Source organism: Brienomyrus brachyistius, chromosome 4, assembly GCF_023856365.1.
Source record: "Brienomyrus brachyistius isolate T26 chromosome 4, BBRACH_0.4, whole genome shotgun sequence".
NCBI lineage: Eukaryota > Metazoa > Chordata > Actinopteri > Osteoglossiformes > Mormyridae > Brienomyrus > Brienomyrus brachyistius.
In genome coordinates this window covers 18,055,800-18,076,038 of record NC_064536.1, presented here as the reverse complement: position 1 = coordinate 18,076,038, position 20,239 = coordinate 18,055,800, and the positions used below count along the sequence as shown (strand labels likewise).

At 41.7% G+C, this 20,239-nt stretch overlaps 2 protein-coding genes and 1 long non-coding RNA gene across 7 annotated transcripts in view; 2 read left to right on the top strand and 1 right to left on the bottom strand.

The window, feature by feature from the left end:
• The window catches only part of LOC125740132 (uncharacterized), a 149,722-nt gene that overhangs the window by 73,097 nt on the left and 56,386 nt on the right, over window positions 1-20,239 (top strand). The window lies entirely within an intron of this gene.
• chchd7 (coiled-coil-helix-coiled-coil-helix domain containing 7) lies at window positions 7,032-9,199 on the bottom strand. Of its 2 annotated transcripts, none has more exons than XM_049010957.1 (4): window positions 9,101-9,199; window positions 7,936-8,009; window positions 7,733-7,831; window positions 7,032-7,493 (listed from the first exon to the last, which is right to left on the bottom strand). In XM_049010957.1, the coding sequence occupies exons 2-4, from the start codon at window positions 7,987-7,989 to the stop codon at window positions 7,389-7,391; spliced, it is 258 nt and encodes an 85-aa protein (XP_048866914.1). In that variant the 5' UTR covers window positions 7,990-8,009; window positions 9,101-9,199; the 3' UTR covers window positions 7,032-7,388. The 2 variants fall into 2 exon arrangements, with proteins under 2 accessions (XP_048866914.1, XP_048866915.1); XM_049010958.1 differs by lacking the exon at window positions 9,101-9,199 and adding an exon at window positions 8,552-9,072.
• plag1 (pleiomorphic adenoma gene 1) lies at window positions 9,517-18,533 on the top strand. 3 transcript variants are annotated; one of them, XM_049010943.1, is made up of 4 exons: window positions 9,517-9,661; window positions 14,782-14,869; window positions 16,134-16,496; window positions 17,231-18,533. In XM_049010943.1, the coding sequence occupies exons 3-4, from the start codon at window positions 16,249-16,251 to the stop codon at window positions 18,423-18,425; spliced, it is 1,443 nt and encodes a 480-aa protein (XP_048866900.1). In that variant the 5' UTR covers window positions 9,517-9,661; window positions 14,782-14,869; window positions 16,134-16,248; the 3' UTR covers window positions 18,426-18,533. The 3 variants fall into 3 exon arrangements, with proteins under 3 accessions (XP_048866900.1, XP_048866902.1, XP_048866901.1); XM_049010945.1 differs by lacking the exons at window positions 9,517-9,661; window positions 14,782-14,869 and adding an exon at window positions 16,800-16,851 and having other exon boundaries at window positions 16,387-16,496; XM_049010944.1 differs by lacking the exons at window positions 9,517-9,661; window positions 14,782-14,869 and having other exon boundaries at window positions 16,387-16,496; window positions 16,800-18,533.

Below are 20,239 nucleotides of genomic sequence, written 5' to 3'. Positions count from 1 at the left end.
GACTGTGACACATGAGATGCTTAGATTTTTTCACCAGTACACAAAGAATGTGTGATGGAATTATTACACACAAAAAAAAAATGTATAGAGTGGAATAATCTTCATTCTTTGTTATCCAGCCCTCTGTTCAATAAAGCAGTTCACCTTTGCAAAAAAAAAAAAGAAAAATTATTACACTTCTGGATACGGCTCTCTAATGAAGGAGTGCTTAGTGGAAAACTAGGTAGCGATGTGAAAAATTAGATAATTTGGAAGATGTAATCTTGGTTTTGGAGAAAGCCTTTGTGCTGTACTTTCAACCTGACACAGTGAAGTCAGGGCCTTGTGAACATACAGCAAATCCTACACACATATTTCCAGTTACTGTTGTTTTGAAAGATGTGGGGTCATGTTCAGCTTATCTATGTGTGTGAGGCTGAAACCCGGATGATCAAAGAGTGTTTTGGTCTTTAAGAGCCAAACAGAGGATAACAACCATAATCAAAAAGCATGCCGATTTGTTCTGAGGGTGGTCTCCCAGGAGGGCTCACCAGCGGGACTCTCTACTTTCACGTACTCATCCGTGCATGAATGTTGCGTTTAATGTTGAGGAACGATTAAATGCAGAACCTGACAGGTTGGAAAGCCTTGGTCTTAATAATAATAATAAAAACACCAGTGAATTTGTAGCAAAAGAATTTCTCTTGAGGCTGTAGAAAGAAAAAAAGAAGGAAAAGAAAAATCATCAAAGTTACGTCTGTTTCCAAGCGACCTAAATAAAGCCACCGAACAGGAACGTTAGAGTAAGGGACTGGAATCCACCTAGAAACGTAAATGTGCATCTCCAGGACGTCCAGAAAATTACGGTCTTTCAATCTCCTTTTTTATTCATTGATTCCATGACTCATGTCATTCATTTTTCCATTATTGATAATTTATTTAAGAGCGTTGTATAGTATTCTAGGAACAAATCACATTTGAAAAAAAAAGGTCTTTATTAACTAACCATACTATGATTATCCAAATAGTTTTGCTTAAGTACCAAAACAAAAATCAGTACCTATCCTATTAAGAATACAGGTACGGTCATGGCCAGTGGATGCAATCAATACATAATTAAAAAAATTTGTAAAATTGGCAGATTACCTGACATACTGAAAAGATAATCGTTACCAGCGGCGTTTCTAGCTATCGACAAGATCGGTGGCGAAGTCAGTTTCGCCTGGGGCTTCCCCTTTGTTTAAGACTCACGAGATACTATCAACACCCATATAATGTTCAAGAGAACCGAGGCATTCAGCCATTGCCTAATAAATATCACGAGTATAATTTATCGTTAAGTTGTCATTTAATCAAAATAAACAATTTCTCACATCACACCTTCAGGACCACAAATTCCACGCTACGTTATTATATTACAATATCCAAAATCGCAGGTGAGATCCCATTTCACAAGGTCTAAATGATCACCCCATCCTGGGTTGTATGCCTGTAGCCTCTGGGTTAGCTAGTAATCTGTGCTTAAGTGGGTTCAGAAAATTGATGGATGGATATATGATCATAAAAATATCTCTTTCAAGTTTCTCTCTCTCTCGCACACACACACACACACACACACACACATACAAATACCATTTTCTCCAGTGGATCCTGGCTCAGCCGACTGCAGCAAATCATCAACTGCCTGCACTAGCTGTGCCGTTTATGGTCTCTCGACAACACAAATTTATGTAGATATTAAGATCACATCCGTGACAAAAGAGAAAACATTTTTACTTTATTATCCCTATATATTAAATAAGTATGTGTTTTGTTCCGTAATTGTGCTTTGACAATACTCTCTCTTATGGTCATGTCAATACAGCAAGCCTATCTGCACTGAATTAAATACCAATGCTTAATGACTTTAGTTTTCTTCGTGAAATAGCCAAGAAAGCTAGATAGGATTTTAAAACCGAAGCTTTTCATCTGGGTGCGCGTGACTTCCAACTTTTTATGCACGGTGTAGCATTTGGTTACTCTCCCATCTTTCGGACGATGCAGGTCATGTTATACACTGTTACACAGTCTGCGCGTTGACTATAACACATCCTTTTTCCATTCATTACAATTTCCAAGCCTCAAATTAGCCATTTTGAAAGCGCTACATTTCACCTGAAGCGGATTTCTTGCGCCTGTCGTCAGATATTCAGGCATCTGTAATGTTCAGACGGTTTTGTTTCCCAGGATCCCACCAACACATGGGACATATGTGGCAAACTTGATTCAGGTGATCCATTCGATGGTCCGAGTATTTTCATCGATATAATGAAAGGTGCACATTTCATACTAAGGCCTTCTTTACAGAATTAATGTTTCTGTTAGGTGGTTAGAGTTCAGTATCTTCTTAATGAGATGGACGTCAATGACACTGACAGTCTTCCTTCTTCACTTGTCTTTTGAACATCTATATTCGTGAACTGTCCCTGACACGCTTAAAAACCTAAATCCCTCTTCCCTAACAGTCTTGGGTTACTCTAAAACCCATCACAAGAAGCAGAGGATACAGTGGGTAGTACGGTCAAGCAACCGGACTCCCCACTCTGCCACCAGGAGACAGAGAGATGCCAGTTCAGTGTGTGTATTTGGACTGTGGGCAGCAGCAGTGTGTAACACCATTCAAACCATGCATTTGTCTGGCACTCCCTGCTGGCTACAATCAGTCACTACACTAAACTCCACATAAACCTTTCTTATTTAGGAGATGCTGAAGGAGTATGTTTTGCTAACACCAGATAGCTGGAGGGGATCTGGAGTATCGAGAGTAAGCCACTCACGCAGACCCAGAGGTAGGAATTAAATCCGTAACCCTGGAGCTGTGAGGCTGCATTGATTCCCAATGTATAACCTTATCCTATGAATAAATGTTTTTAAAAACATATCGTATTTATAGCAAAGTGTTGTAACTGACAGCCATTCTGTAGATGCAACATGCCACAGCTTCACGTACCTGGTGGTTTTACGGGGTCCCATTGGGAACTCCTGCTTCACACTGAAGACACGCATCGCCAGGTAATTAGGGGGTGTAAAATGCCCCCTCCTTTATACAGAGCTCCTGTGGCCTGTCTCCTGCTCATTGTGATCTTAAGTGTTCATTAAACATGGATGAGGCCTTTTTTTGTGGGAAGGTTAGCTAGTATTCTGTGCTTAAGGTCCATGAGAGTGCACTTCCTGTCAAAGTGGCAGGACAGCACTCTCACTTCCTGTTCTGAGCAAAAGATGGAAAGGCAAAAAGAAATAAAGGCTTATGAATGTTTACCGGCTGTTTTTAAGGTGAAACAAAGCGTGTTTAACAGCTTATAATATGAAATGTGCCCACTGTTACTAGGACTTTCCGGAAAACATTATACATTCCTAGGCTTTGATCATTATGGGAACACATCGGCTAAGTGTGTTTTTAAATAAATATATATATACATACATACTGTTGGAGTCACATTTATGTTGCGCTTACTTGCACTGATTTACGGTAAGGGTGTGTGCGTCATGTGGTGCTAGGCACGGTAGACTGTGATTTTATCTGCACACCTGCTAATGGGTTTTTGGTAGAGAAGGGGTGAGTGGGGAGTCACTTATGCCTCGTTTTATTAATTTAATATCTATGAATCATGAAGTAAATATGTTGATAATGTAATACGGAATCTTGTTCCCGGTGTTTGGAAAGCGGTCTGGCAGACCTCCCTTCCTTAGCATCTCGTCGACATACATACATACATACATACATACATACATACATACATTCATACATACATACATACATACATTCATACATTCATACATACATACCATTATAGTAAACTCTCATTTCTGCAACACTGTCAAGGATTCTGAAGCATTTCAGTACAAAGCCTTCGGCCAAGTTTTAATATATTACATTTGTCTTTAAATGAAGGATTAAATAAATAATAAAGTAATACTAGGCAGTACAAGTCACTGGAAAACATCGAAATTTCACCTTAAGTTGTAAAATAATCATTCCAGAGAGGAATCATGGATATTGACAGGTACCCTTTCACACACTGAGGAGGAGGTGTCACAGGGGCCCCGCACTTCGCAGGGGCCCTTGAATACGAAAAATTACAAAATGTAAGGGGGGTGTGGGGTTCAAAGTGGCATTTTGTCGGGGCGGGGGGGGGGGGGAGCAGAATTTCTAGCAAATAAATTTTTGAGGGTGCAACTCTACCTATAAGTTTTGAGGTGGGTTCAAATAAATAAGTTGGCTACAGTTTGCAAGTTTTTATTCCCAATCCTGATCGTTGCATTTGTAAAAACCACTCGTTGCTTTTCTGGATCAACAGTAGAGTCTTGTTCCGAAAGAAAAGTATCGATGATTTATAGTGATGGACGGCTGTAGGCTCTCCTCCACTAAAGTGCTTCTGGTCCAGATTAATTGTGTACAACACCGTATCGGATGCAGCAATCTGGATCACATGAACTGCCAGACATTTACAGAGTTACACTTCTGCTACTAACTTAAACGAACAAATTTGACTAATTCAGTTTCCGCTACTGCACCTGCACGATCGAATGTGATCCCTGCAACATTGCATGTGACGCATTAAAATCTCATTAAAAGCTAATTAAAAACCCTCAATGACCACCCCATCAGATATCGTAAACATTTTCATTATTATAATGTAATAATGTCTATTTTAAACACTGTTCATTTCGTGATAATATCTCTGTGAAACATTCCAGTAATTAATTCTCTGGGATATTTTCGAAAATGAATTCAATTATTGTTTTAATCAATTGTAGTAACTTTAAGCACATTTATGTGTGATGAAGCCAACAGTCATTATAAGGCATAATTGTAGAAATTCAATAATTATACTGTAGAAATTCAACAATATTTCAAACGTTTTTGGAAAATGCCCTAGGTGTTCATTTGCAATCAAAGTAAGACCGTAATGTGTCTCTTCCCTTCCGTGTCACCTGAATAGTATTACAGGTGTACAATCATCAACATCATACTGGCAGAATGACTCTACAGTAACCATAACCAAAATGTCATACTACTGTATCAGAAACCACACGTACATTAAAGAATATTTAGATGGCAGGTAAATATAGTCATACATTCACTTAAATCAGCACCTCAGAGTAATCAGGAGTATTTAAGGAATGCCCAAAACAGGGGCGTCCGTCCATCTGTCCCTCCATCCGACCGTCCGTCTGTCTGTCTGATACACAGTTGAGTCTGGAGCTAGTCCCAGGCAGCACAGGGCAGGGCAGGGCAGGGCAGGAAGCAGGGGGACACCCAGGATGAAGTGCAAGTCCACCACAGGGTACATAAACACACACACTACAAGCCAATCAGAAACAGCAACACTCCAAGCCTCAAGTGTCTGGATCGTGGTGGGAAGCCAGAATACCTGTAACAAACCTCTAAGTCATGAAACGAACTTGCAAACTCCAGGACTCGCCATTTGTGCACAACTACAGTTCATGTACCAGCCACACATGGGTGTTGAAAACTCCATCATCTACATGCTTCACTGGCTTACACATATCTGAAAGAGTCAGGCAGCAAAGTGACAGTCATGTTGTTCAACTTCTCCAGTGCTTTTAATACCCTATATTACTGTTCACACTCTACACCTCTGACTTTTAATACGGCTCAGATACCCGTCACCTGCAGAAGTTTTCTGATGCCTCTGCTACTGTGGCAGGTATGAGCAACGAACAGGAATCAGAGTACAGTAACACCCCACCCTAAGTTAGTAATTGGTTCCAAAAGGCATTGCTTAAGCTGAAAAACGACTTAACCCGAAAAAAAAATATCTAGGCCACCTATAAACACCTAAAAAGCACTTCCCGCAAATGTATACACTTTATCAGTGCTAAATTAAAGAAAAAAAACAAATAAAAATTTGCAAAAATATTTACGAGGGATGTCAAAGTGGTGTGAGCTGAACTACTTGCATCTGAACTACATCTCAAAGACAAAGGACTGGTGGCGCATTTCAGGAACTGGAAGCTGCCCAAAATATTCGTGAAAGACTGCAGGACGACAGATACCTGGGAGAGGAGCTGGACAGCAGGCTGGGCGGTGCAGGAACACCGAGGTGGTGCACGGAAAAGCCAGGGCCGTACTTCCTGAGGAGGCCTCGGCCATTTGACGTCTGTACCAAGGTGCTGATGTTCTCCCACTGGGTGTGCGGTGTTACGGTAGCAGGCTTAATAAGCCAATCAGGAGGGCTGCCGCCGTGTCGGGGGTGCAAATGCTCTCCCTGCTGACTGCGGCTGAGGAGAGGATGCTGGGTAAACTTACTGGCATCCTGGGGAACGCCTCCCACTCCCTGCACTGCACCCTGAACACCCATCTAGCTCCTGCAGCACCAAGGAGCTCCAGCAAACGACGCAGGAGCTCCTTCCTCCAAGGCCATTAGACTGAACATCTCCTCTCACTTCTCTCAGGAGGAGACATGTTGGTTCTTGTTCTCCGATTCTTTTTTTTTTTGCACATTATTCTGCATTTTTCCACATTACAGTAGCTTTTTTACACCATCTGCACATGCACATTCACTTCAGTTCAGATCTTTTCTTTTCATCCTATTTCTCATTATACTTGCATTTTACTTTTTTTTGTATTTTACCATTTCATTTTTTCCCCACTTGTATTGCAGCTGGATTGCCGATTTTTATTGTACTCTTGTGTTCTTATATTACACTGCATTCTTTATTCTTGGTATATTTGAGCACGGTGAGAGCAGTGCCTTGGCACAACAATTTCCCCCAGGATAAATAAAGTTTTGTCTTATCTAAAAACACGGCCCTGGAGGTGTGAAGTGAGCATGCGATCCACAATGCAACAGCGCCCCCTACCTGCACTCTCTAATTCTAAAATCACCAAAAATACCAATCCATGATATTCCACTTGTGGTGCCAAAACGGCAAGATTTACATAACAGAATTATTTGTGAAGTATCAGATTTTAGGGACGCTGATCCAGATCTTCAGGGAAGGACTTATCAGACACACTGCAGTAATCCATGACTTTACAAGGCAAATTACATAACATTTACATTTATTTAGCAAACGCTGTTTATCCAAAGTAACACACAATAGACAAAGCAGGGCCAGCCAGTCCCCCGGAACAACTGGGTGTTAAAGGTCTTGCTCAAGAGCCTAACAGTGCAATCACCCTGCTAACCACAGGATTCGAAGCAGCAACCATTCAATCATAGTCACAGCATCCAATCCCGCTGAGTCGCACATTACTTTGGCTGCAGGTTAAAAAAGGTCATAGGACGGCTTCCCTTCACCCCCACAACATGGATAAATACCCCCCACCCTAAAGAGACAAACACACAGTCTCCTGTATGTGTGGCAGGCCCCGCACGTAAATCGCCAGCCTCCACCCCCAGTCAGTAAGGCTTCCCGCCCCTGGCCCGCAGGATCTCCTCCCTCTCCTCCAGCGTGGGTATGTCTGGCTTCACGCCCTCCTTTCGCCGCTGTAGCATTACGCCGTGCTGGAAAGGAGCACGGGGGGACACAGCAGGTGACGGAACGCGCCGGAACCCTGCTGCCCGTTGACTAATGATCCTCAGCCTTCCAGTTAAAGTTCTTGTATAGAAAGTGTCAGTGTAGTAGCAGGGACAAATGATTGACAGACTGGAACATAGAAATACTACTTAAACCTAGATTTCAGATGCAAGCGGTCACAGACAGATCCATGCCATTTGTGGAGGCATTGGTGTAAAGTACTTACCCAGAACTTCCTGCAGTTTTTGTACCTAATGAAATACGCTGTGCACTTGTCCTTGTTGTAATTATTGGCGTCTAAACACTTCCTAGAACCATCGCTTTCCTTAAGATTAAATGGGACAAAAAAGGGAGAATTTAAGGACTCATGCACAAAGAAAAGTGTGAATTTTGTGTTTAAATGTGCAGAACTCCTGACGAAAAGTTTACCTCAATGCATGGATTGATATCCTCATTCCTAACTTTGCTTACATTTGAAGGCATCTTCACACCATCAGATATGTCTGAAATTTAAAAAGGGAAATGTTTTTCATATACTTTATTATAATTAGTATTTCACATTTATGAATCAAAAGACACAGATAAGCAATGACATTTTCTCATGTTTCCACGAGGGAGTAGTATAGGTATGCATTATTCATTATTCACAAAGTTTATAAGTGAAAATGTTTTACATTGTTCACCCTTGTTTCTGGGAGGACAAATGAACACCTATAAATGCCAAATTATAAAACACAATGAAGCTCAACTTCAGTTAAACTCTAATGATTTTTAATTTTTATGATTTAATTTCTTTCTAATGAAAGTACAAAACATAAATGTCATAATCGTTAATATAAAAACTATTCATAAAAGGTTGAATCTTCCCCCAAGAAGTATAGCAAATCAAAAAAGAGACAGACTAACATTATTTTAACCAAAAAGATTTATTGGATTGATCATCCACAAACATAAAAACAAATATTTAACATGTCATGGCGTTCCGTTTTGGTCCCCCTTAGCGTCCCTATAGTGTCCAAACAGCAGTTTCACATTCATTACCTACCGGTCTCGGCAAAATTAAACACCCCAGAGCAACTGTTGCATTGCTGAAAAGCTGTAATTAAAAGCGTCCGGTGACTTGCAAGCTGATCTGCTCGTTGGCATGTAGTAAGAAGCAATGCTCCCGTACATCACTCGACAAACCAGAACCGATTATGTTTTAACCGAAAACACCCGGGGCGCCTTAAATGAGACACTGCCACCCGGACAGCTGATCCTGTCGGTGACCTTCATTGCTACCCGGTGCACATCACACAAAAGTACGTCCGTAACATGAAGCTACACATAAAGGCGGGTTAGCAGCTGGCAGCTAGGCATGACGCAAAGATCAAAGCTCACATGGTGAACCGGTCGCCCGGTGGCCGCTGGCACGCAAGCCGCGGGTTTGATTCCCTGCAAAACGGGCGAAGCTGTGGTCCAGCCTCGGCCAGACCTTAACTGGATGCCAAATAAGCAGACAGACCCCACGGCCCGCAGCAAACCTCCAACCCCATTAACACTTTTGCATAGGGACAGGCGATCGGCAAACAGACAGCGAAAGTGAGGCACTCACATTTCTCGCTTTCTACAATCCTTCGAACTCACGTTGCCAACCGAGACGTCATTTACCAACATCGCACAACCAAACAAACAAAGGCCGCCTCCTGATGACTGACGGCGTACCTGACCAATCAGCTCACAATTCAGAAACACGACTGATACTCATAAATCCATTGACACCACTGATAACCAATGGGAATGCGATATCTGCAACTAAAGCCCACCCTTTGTGGCAGAAACGAGTAAAGAAAACACTTTGCGATTGACAGTAAAGCGAGCGAGTCATAAAAAAGAGCATATAGGATCTAGACCAATAGAAAGTCAAAAATACAGGAGTGGCATGGCGCGAAGCGAATCGAAAGTGAGAATTAGGAGGGGCTTTAAATGGGCGTGGTCAAGACTTGCGTTTAGTTGCACCGCAGCGCATACACAATGGCTGCTGGAAAGAGGGGAAAGCAAACAATTTTCAGGCCCGCAGCGTCCAGCAAAAAATATGAGAAAAAAATTATTAAAAATTCGGAAAATAGTGGAAAGTCAAGAAAAATACCGTAGAAAGGATGTTAAGACTCCTGTGGTGAGTTTGACGCAAATCAAGTAAATTGTTACTTCCTTCTTAAATTAAAATATCGGGGTTATTCAAATTATGGGAGAGGGGTGAGCAAGGGAAAAGTTTGTGTTAATCAGCCCCCTGTTTGGTACCTCAGAGAAAGCCAAAGGAAGGCATGAATAAGAGAGAAAAAATTAATAAATTTTGTTATTAGTCTGTCTCTTATCACATTGCATGAAAATTGTTGTAAGTCCTCAGGGTAAATTTATGGCATACTGAAAAGTTGCAAAAAAGTTTTGGAAAGATAGTTGGCGTAAGTTTTTTTTCTGAATTTAATAACAACAGTGTTGCGAGGACATCCGACGGGAAAGAAAAGTAACAGACATTATTTTGGAAAATGTTTTAAAAAGCATTCTGCGTGCATGCCATGTCAAATTCGACATATATGTGCATGGAAACGCTGCATGTTCATGCGGTTATCGATTGAAGTAAGTTGGCATGTGTCTGGCTGCGTTTTAACATAAATTATAAAGCCTGCATATATTGTCATTTATTCGTCTCCATGAAAAAAGTAATGTTTGTGAGAAGTTTTGCTTTCCAGTTTCTGGTAAAATGTTTTTATAGCGCATCAGGGGATTGCGGGACGCACTGTGCTAAAACAGATTAGTAACGAGTAAGTGAAGTTGCTTGTCAATACCACAAACAACCAAAATGGAGGGAGTACTGAAGGCAGACTAATTAGGCTATGCTAAACATTTGCTTAGAGATGAGTTCATCTAAGTTCCCCGTTCAAACTGTGTGCAATTTTGACTTTCTGCCAAGAGAGCGAAACTAAGTCAAGTTTTTTATTGATACGGTCACGTTGCAATCAAGCATAATATCCTATGAGGTTTTAAAAAAAATGCATAAACAGTTGGTCTAGAGTCTATAGACATTATCAATATTCATCTTAAGATTTGGTGTGAAAGTGTTGCGATGTTTTATTGTGCGGGATGCTCCTGTTTTTGTATTTGTCATATACAGTTATGATATTTCACTCCACGTGATATTTTCAGAAACGCTTATGCACGGTCCGTTTGCTTGGTGATTAGTCATTATTTTGTTTATTGCACATCAGTTGCATCAGTGGGGTGATCGTGTTCCACGGTGTCCCCCCTCCTTTAAGTGATCTAGGGGAAACACCGCATCGATTTGCATTGATTCAAAGGTCAGCGATTGCTTGTTTCGTGCTGATCGGCGCTGGAAAGTGCACAGAGCGGGACAAACATGTGTCCTGCTCCCGCAACACATTGCCGTGCTTTCGCCCATCCGTCCACCGGTTTAATACCGACTCCGGCGCACAGAGACCAAATAACGACACTGCGCAAAAGTTTCACCCTCGATCCCGGGGTAATTAGTCGGTGGGTTTTGACTACAACGTTTTTAAATGCTGCCGATGTTAGTTTCACGTGGGAACCTGAAGTTTGGCATCTTAAAGCTACAGGAGCTCTCAAACTGGCCGCCGTTATGGGATCTTCGGTTAAATTAGTTAACATCTAATATCGCTGTTTATCTCATCTAATCTGTCGATACCACTCGTGGCTGTGTAACCGCATGTGCCAATATTTATGTATTATTTCTCATTAAAATAATTTTGATTAGTTTTTGAATTTTTATATATTTCAGAATGTTTTGCAAGTATAGTGAAGTATTTAATCTGTGTTACATGGAAACCAGTGTTTAGAGTTACACGTGCAAATCGATTTCATCTAGTGCTGTTTGCTTCTGTTAATTTGCAGACGTCGTTTGCTTTTGATGTTTTCCCGCTCATCTCATTCGTTGTTTTTGATTATAAAAATTGAATTGTATATTGTGTTTAAAGACGTTTTCGTGGGGATTTTAGTGGAAAACATTTCGTCTGTGGTTCAGTTTGATTTGCATTGGGTCTGTGTTGAACTGAGCTTAAAGCACTGAGATTGTGTAATAGTATTTACTTCTTGTGTAGTTTTTTTTAAAGTTATACTATCCCTCTGTTTACAGTACATCCAGATTTCAAACAAATGGTGTAAGGTGAGGTGGTTTTAACAAACAGTTTTTTTGGGATGTTTCAACTTAAGATTTAAAAAATGTACACCCAAAGATGTAAACCAGATTCAACAAATGTTCTACAAATTGTCAAATGTTCATACGGTTAATGATTTTATGTGTAACTTGTCTGCTGTTCTGCATTAAGATATGGGATTTCGGTTATTGTATTTGGTATTTTTATATTTTCTCACTCTACTGTGGATCTAATGACAATGAGAATATATTTATAAAAGTAAACATTTAAAAAGTGTCTATTAGGCTGCAACTTTTACATAGTTTGTAAGTGTAAATATTTTAAAATGAATATTTTTGTCTAAAAAAGCTGATTTTAACTCAGTGCATGGCGAGCACATAGTGTGTTTTATTAAAAGTATTTGTGAATTTAGTGTTTCACAAAGAAACAAACCTTGAAGATAAATTAGTGATGCATGATTTCTAAAAACAATTACATGTTTGTTTGTTTTGATGTTGAACCTTTAGATCAGAAATTCTCCAAAACACTAAAACATAAAACAATCCCATTGTGTAGCTTTAATGTGCAAAAGTAAGTTAAATGAAATGTTTCCTTGATCAAAATGTGATTTATCTTTTCGTGTTTGTCGTATTTTGTTGTTCTTTACTTCATTTTATTTCTGTTTTTTAATTTGTTTAGCATTAGTGCAGGAACTTTCTCTGTCTTCTGTGTGTAGTGAAGTTTTTCTTGATGTTGTATTTGTAAAATCTCTTCTCATTTTGTGCCCTGAAAATGTACATTAATTGAAATAATATATTGCTTATACTAAAGTAATCTATTTAGATGCTTGAAAAACAGCAAGATTACTGATGTTGTTATCTGATAGTGCAACGTCCACTTTTAGTTAAAGCCTTTGTTCCTGTGTGGGACAGCTACAGATTTTGAAACATTTATTCTGTACTTTTTCTTGATTGAATGTACAGAAATGTATTAGTATGAATGAGTTTATTTGTAATATGACCTTGTCTCCAGAATGGAGCTGAAATGAACTGTCCTAAATATATACGTACTTCTGTTTGTAAAATGTTTTTGTACGTCAGAGTTCCAACCAAAACCAATGGAAGTTTACATTAAAAAATTGTAATAAATGTCAGTTTCATTAGCACTTAATATTTGATCCTTACAGATAGTTATTGTAGAAACAAATTGTATTCGGTTCGAAAATATATATATATTTTTACTTTTTTAAAAAAAAATATCGAACACTAAATGAACTTTTTTCAAATTATGATTCACTATTTTTTTATTGTTCCAAAGAGTATGCAATCTCTCTGCAAACTGTATGTTGCATTATGCTTTACTGCTGAATTATTTGCACTTAGCTGCTAATTTATATTGGTAAATTTTATTTCAAACCATTTAAATATTTAATATAGCAATTCTTGTTAACTTTGCAAGGTAAAAAGTAAACAGTTTTTATAATAAAATTAAAGGTGAATCTTCTGTTCAAGGAAAGTGATTATTTAGAGAGTAAAGGACCTTTGGAATAGTCTCTACTATATTACAGTTGTGATGCATATAAAAGCTAAATTTTAATTTAATGTAAAATATTTTTTCCTGTATGAGTCTGGGAAATCCTTTTCCCGACGGCTGTTTGATAAATTTACCGTTTTTAAAGAACCATAAATTCTATTTAGAGGATTTCAATTCGATGCATTTAACAGGGTAAGTTAGGAATTATACCAGCATTAAAATGTGAATCAGATCGCATTGTTTTACTAAATAGGTAACACGAGAACTTAAACACTGTAATTACAGTTGGCCTTTCGCACTCCAAAGTCTGACTTATTGTTCTTTCAGCTCTTGGCTTATATCAAGTCAGGGCAAAACTTAGAGCCGTTTTATGGTTTAGCTACATCTTTAAGCATTAAGGTTCTACAGCAGCTGTGACGTCATCAGAATGACATCATAATAGTAACCCCCCCCCTTGGTTGTTCTTGCATTCTGTGGTTTGTGCTTGCGCCTGAAACGCTGCAGCTGATGCCAAAAGCATTGGACAGCCATCCCATGTCACGAAGCGTCAGTGTTTCGTTTCACGTTGACATAATTCCCTGAAATGTTCATATCTTGTGTTATGGCTTTTAACCGTGTAGCAATGCTTCTCACTGACTCTCAATAAATGGATTTTATTTGCCTCCTAGTGACACCTACAACAAGGTGTTTTTATACTGTGTATATCTATATCTGTACTGTTTATAGCATGATGTCCATATGCTCCCAGAAAAAAAGGGTAAAAATTTGTATCTTTGCTTGTACCTGGGGCTGTACCCTCAAGGGTCTGCCAATTGTACCCTATAGGTATAGGTGATTGTACCTTTTAAGGTACAGAAATGGACTCTGAGGAACATTTTTGTACCATTGATGGTACATTAATGCACTTCTATACCATAAAAGGTACAATTACTAGGGTACAGGCACAGTGAGGAGCAAAGGTACAATTCTTTGCCCTTTTTTCTGAGTGTCTAGAGACAGAGTTCTACATCATCGTCTCGTGGTCAGTGCCTTGGTTATTCTTCACGATCCCTGTTTACCCACAAATGCTCCTCACATCTTCACCAATGGATCTTTGGACGCATCTTGGTTAGCCTGCCCCCTTCGGTACCGAGCCACCTGCCATGGGTACAGATACACCTTTTGTTAATAAGGCTTTAAAGATACATAAACATTTACTCGCAGACTTTATGTGGCCATGCGATGGTTTCCTATCTGATTAATCTTATTATGAAATGTTAAGCTGTTTCAGAACGTTACAGTTTTGTGTTAGTACTAAAGAATCATTGCGTTTGCATACTTCTTTTTGTGGGTTCCTATAAATTAATTTTAAACTTCTTAAATGTTAAGTTCTGTTCTGATCTATACATGTATCCTGTTTTTACAGTAATATAATTATTTCTGCAGTCTCACTCTTACCTTTCAGTGGTTTGATTCTGTTGTTTCGCTATCTGTGGGGCTCATTACTGCACTTTATCGTAAGACCATTTCAAAGCCACTTTATTTTTCTCTGACTTTCTCGCTCTGGTTTCACCCGGCAGTGACTTGTTGCGTTTTGTTCTGTTTGCCTCCTTAGATGCCCAGTCATGGGAAATATTAATTTCTTACCATCGATGAGTATAATTAGCTGAACACAACAGACCCGTACCTTGTCCTCCTATCAGGTGTGGATTGCGTCGTTATGAATCATGCTCACATGGGGATATTGGGCAACACTGACTGTAACTGGGGATTTTCAAGATCATAGTAAACAAGATTAGGCTATGATACAGTAAAATTGCTGCTATCCATAGCAGTCACTGTAGGAGGTAATTGTAATTTAACAGTAATGACAGAGTTTGAAATTGCTGGCAGAACTTCCAGCACTTGCTACCAATCAGAGACATGCTTTTGGAGTAGCATAGCTGGCAGCTGTCTTCCAGCTACCAATCAGAGACATGCTTTTGGAGTAGCATAGCTGGCAGCTGTCTTCCAGCTACCAATCAGAGACATGCTTTTGGAGCAGCATAGCTGGCAGCTCTCTTCCAGCTACCAATCAGAGACATGCTTTTGGAGCAGCATAGCTGGCAGCTCTCTTCCAGCTACCAATCAGAGACATGCTTTTGGAGCAGCATAGCTGGCAGCTCTCTTCCAGCTACCAATCAGAGACATGCTTTTGGAGCAGCATAGCTAGCAGCTCTCTTCCAGCTACCAATCAGAGACATGCTTTTGGAGCAGCATAGCTGGCAGCTGTCTTCCAGCTACCAATCGGAGACATGCTTTTGGAGCAGCATAGCTGGCAGCTGTCTTCCAGCTACCAATCGGAGACATGCTTTTGGAGCAGCATAGCTGGCAGCTGTCTTCCAGCTACCAATCGGAGACATGCTTTTGGAGCAGCATAGCTGGCAGCTGTCTTCCAGCTACCAATCGGAGACATGCTTTTGGAGCAGCATAGCTGGCAGCTGTCTTCCAGCTACCAATCGGAGACATGCTTTTGGAGCAGCATAGCTGGCAGCTGTCTTCCAGCTACCAATCGGAGACATGCTTTTGGAGCAGCATAGCTGGCAGCTGTCTTCCAGCTACCAATCGGAGACATGCTTTTGGAGCAGCATAGCTGGCAGCTGTCTTCCAGCTACCAATCGGAGACATGCTTTTGGAGCAGCATAGCTGGCAGCTGTCTTCCAGCTACCAATCGGAGACATGCTTTTGGAGCAGCATAGCTGGCAGCTGTCTTCCAGCTACCAATCAGAGACATGCTTTTGGAGCAGCATAGCTGGCAGCTGTCTTCCAGCTACCAATCAGAGACATGCTTTTGGAGCAGCATAGCTGGCAGCTGTCTTCCAGCTACCAATCAGAGACATGCTTCTATAGTAGCGTAGCTTGATTTTAGTTACCAAAAATTCTGGCTGAGGCTGTAACTTGTCATTCTATTCGTTCTCTCTCCCCCAGGCCCCAAAGAGCCCGCGGTGTTGATCACATGATACAGGAGAGCGCCCCGGTTGCGCGAGCCATCACGTCCGCCCTGAGCACCGCCGCGCCACCCGAAGGCCTGCCCTAGGCCGCGATGGCCACGGTAATACCTGGGGATTTAGACGAAGTCAAGGATACCCAGAAGGTCCCATCGGCCACCGGGAGGCGAAAGAGAGGCGAGGGCAAACCCCGGAAGAATTTCCCTTGCCACCTGTGCGAAAAGGCATTCAACAGCGTGGAAAAGCTGAAGGTGCACTCATATTCGCACACAGGGGAGCGTCCGTACCGCTGCTCGCACCCAGACTGCAGCAAGGCCTTCGTCTCCAAGTACAAGCTGCTGAGGTAACCAGTGGTGGCCGGGGCTCCGCAGGCCCATGTGTTTGTTGACTTGGCCACTAGCTTAACGTTTTTGGCCAATAAACAGCTTGTCAAGACATTTGGCTAATTAAGATAATTTCTGAATTGGTGGGGAAATTTAACACATACATGGCTGGGGAGCCCCCCAGGAGAGGTTCTGGAACCAACGCTGTGTTCAACAGCCATCCAACAAGATTCTTGTTACTTTTGATCGTATTTTTGTTCATTTGCATATGTTGTCATGTTAAATTGTGTTGTTTTCTGAGCAAGTGTACCCGTATTATGCAGATAAACACCTTTAAACTTTTTCTCTGGCTGCCTAAGAGTTTTGCCCAGTCTGGTAAGTGTTTAATCATTAGTCTTTTGTCAATTAAAGTAATGACACGTCACCAAATATCTATGATAATGAACAGATGAGGTTGTGCTGTTGTTATTATTATTATTTTTTTTTTTAAAGAGTAATTCAAAATAGGGTTGGAGTTAGGGTTCGAGTTAGGCCGGCCCATAGTCAGAAATGAATTTCCGCCGGTCTGGTTAATTTTGAGGGTTCAAATTTGTAATTTTGCTGCCTGACTAATGTAATGCCGCTGCCTGGGTTTAGGGAAAAGGAAAGCCATGTCTCAGTTTCCGAGTTGCAGATATTGTGGTCAAATTGACGTTTTCAGAGGTGCATTTTCTCAGAAAGGTGTCCGCTCACAGAAATGTGTCTCCATCCAAAGGCACATGGCCACCCATTCCCCCGAGAAGACCCACAAGTGTAATTACTGCGAGAAGATGTTCCACCGTAAAGACCACCTGAAGAACCACCTACACACGCACGACCCCAACAAGGAGGCGTTCTCGTGCGAGGAGTGCGGCAAGAGCTACAACACCAAGCTGGGCTTCCGGCGCCACCAGGCTCTGCACTCGGCCAACGCCGGCGACCTCACGTGCCGCGTTTGTCTGCAGACCTTTCCCAGCACGGCCGAGCTGCTGGAGCACCTGAAGAGCCACGCGGGCAAGTCGTCGGGCGGCGCCAAGGAGAAGAAGCACCAGTGCGAGCACTGCGACCGGCGCTTCTACACGCGCAAGGACGTCCGCCGCCACATGGTGGTGCACACCGGCCGCAAGGACTTCCTGTGCCAATACTGCGCGCAGCGCTTCGGCAGGAAGGACCACCTGACGCGCCATGTCAAGAAGAGCCACACGAAGGAGCTGCTCAAGGTCAAGACGGAGCCGCTGGACTTGCTGGACCCGTTTGCCTGCGGCGTCCCGCTGCCAGTCAAGGCCGAGCTGCAATCCATGATGGCCATGGCGTCTGGCGAGCTCGGCGTTTACGCTTCGCCGGCACAGGTGGACCAGGCGGCCGGGCCCTTGGCGATGGCGTGCCCGCTGGCGGTGGAGCACGCCGGTCTCTCCGCTCACCAGCACCCCCTGAAATATCAGCCGGGTTCTACCTCATACTCCATGCCTGGGTCTGAGAAGGAGCAGCCGCTCAAGGGGGAGATTGAGAGCTACCTGATGGAGCTGCAGAACAGCATGCCTTCATCTTCGGGGGATGTGGCCGTCCCCGGAGCCAAGCTGGACCTGACGTCGCCGGTAGGGGCCCTGGACGAAGCCTCGGTGGATGCCTCGCTGTCCAAGCTCCCTGGAATGGCCGCTTCTGACCCGCTACCCTCCTCATCTTCCTCCCTGGACTTCTCTCAGCTCTTCAACTTCCTCCCTCTGAACGGGCCCCTGTACGGACAGCCCGTCCCCGGCTCGAGCCTGGGCATCGGCTACGTCCAGGAGGAGGCGCTGTCACTCCCGCAGCCCCAGGACCCCTCGGAGCCCGGGGGCAGCATGGGATTGGGCGCCCTCCACGGGCTGTCCTCGCCGTTCACGTCCAACACGGGAGCTACCACCCTGCCCCGTTTCCACCAGGCGTTTCAGTAAAATGAGCTGCCAACTACGATGTTTTAAAAAAAATTTTGATATCGTTGTGTTTTGTTTGTTTTTCCGAAGCCAGTAACTCATTATGAGACGTATCTGTCATGCGTGTACGTGCGTATTTCGCGTTATATGTATGTAATTGTATTGGTATTAACTTCACTATATATGTAAATATGTATTTATACATATATAGGCATATATTGTTTCAAATTGAAGTCGTTCAGCTCAGCCGCGCGGTTCCCGTTTGTTTGACATCGTTTTGTATTCGTCGCCTTGCTCACGTGAGACCATCAGACCTTCAAACAACAGACATCTAACGAGGCAGGTTTTTAATTTAAAAAAAAAACCTATTGTCTTCTAGATGCATTTCTGGATTCTTCAGAGTTCTATGGATAAGAATTATTTGCATATATATATATATATGTGCATACATATATATATTTTTAATAGTAATGTGGTTGCAATGGGTTTTGTGACAGCCTAGCTTTCCATTTTTTTTGGAGGTTAGAATGTAGTTTTTTACATATAGCACTTTGAGAGGTTTAAAACGTAACTTAAATCTTCCCATCATAAGGTACGAAAACGCCCCATGACTCTTTAGTACTTAATTACACTAAAACCAAATGTATGCAATGTTTATATACACCTATATGTGTGTGTGTGTATACACAAATAGTATACTGTACTATTATAGATTCTAGTATAGTACAGTTTTGGTGTAATGCTGCTTTTCAGTTTTAATTTCAAATCTGTATGACATCGTCCTGCTGCTTACGTTCAGTACACACAGAGAGGACACATACCTGAAATGTTTGCTTTATCAGTTCTCCTGAATTTAGTATTTTAAGTCTCATTTTGTGGCGTGCGATACATATTTGCGGCTTTTCTCTGCCTGTGTTTTTATTGTGGGTCTTGCCATTTCCCCAGTGTAAACTTTTGCAGATTTCAAAGCCGTGTTTTGGGTTATTGTTACCGTATCTCATTTTGGTAATCCAAGTAACTTAGTGATCACTCAGTCCTGTCTGGGAATTTTGCAACTGGCTGATGTCATGGTCAACCAACGCTTCCCCACAAAAAAAAAAAAAAAACTACCATTGCTGGTCCATGAATGTATTTGTGCAAAAACCTGGATCCTGTAAATGGTGAGCAGAAGTAGGCCGATGTTTATGTGCATTGAAATATTTGTTATGAGCTTAATTTCAGTTGTTGAATAGTCCAGCTTAAAGACTTTTGGGCGCGTGTATGTGTTCGGTTCTCAGACACACAGGTACCTGTGTGGATGTGGAGCGTTTTTTTGAACCCCATGGAGCCCTGACGACTTTTACCATGTTGGGGATTTGGTGCTTGCAAATACTGGTGTTGAATGTAACCACAGTGCAGTAAATACACTCAGCTATTTACCCTCAGCAATTACCATCGTTGGATAGGTACAGACGTCAGTGGAGAAAATACATTAATGTTTTTAATTCAATTATAAATTCTAGATTTGGAGGGAAAATGCTCAATTCATCACTAAGTATTCGTGCATTATTCTGTTTACCGCAAAGAGTGTCCATGGCTGTCCTATTAATTAATTGTTAAAAATTATGTCTTTTTTTTTTTTTTGCCCCTATCCTCATCTATGCTTAGTTTAATTGTAGTATTCGGTATGGAGTGGGCAGCCCCTACCTTTAGTGTATTAAAATGGCATTTTGGGGGCCTTATGCAATCAGAGGTTTGGTCAGACCATGGGAGAATATCTGAGTCCAGTGTTGTAGGTTCCTTCACTGAGACGATGCCTTATTTGATCAGTAAGCGTCTTTTTGGGATCGTTTTAC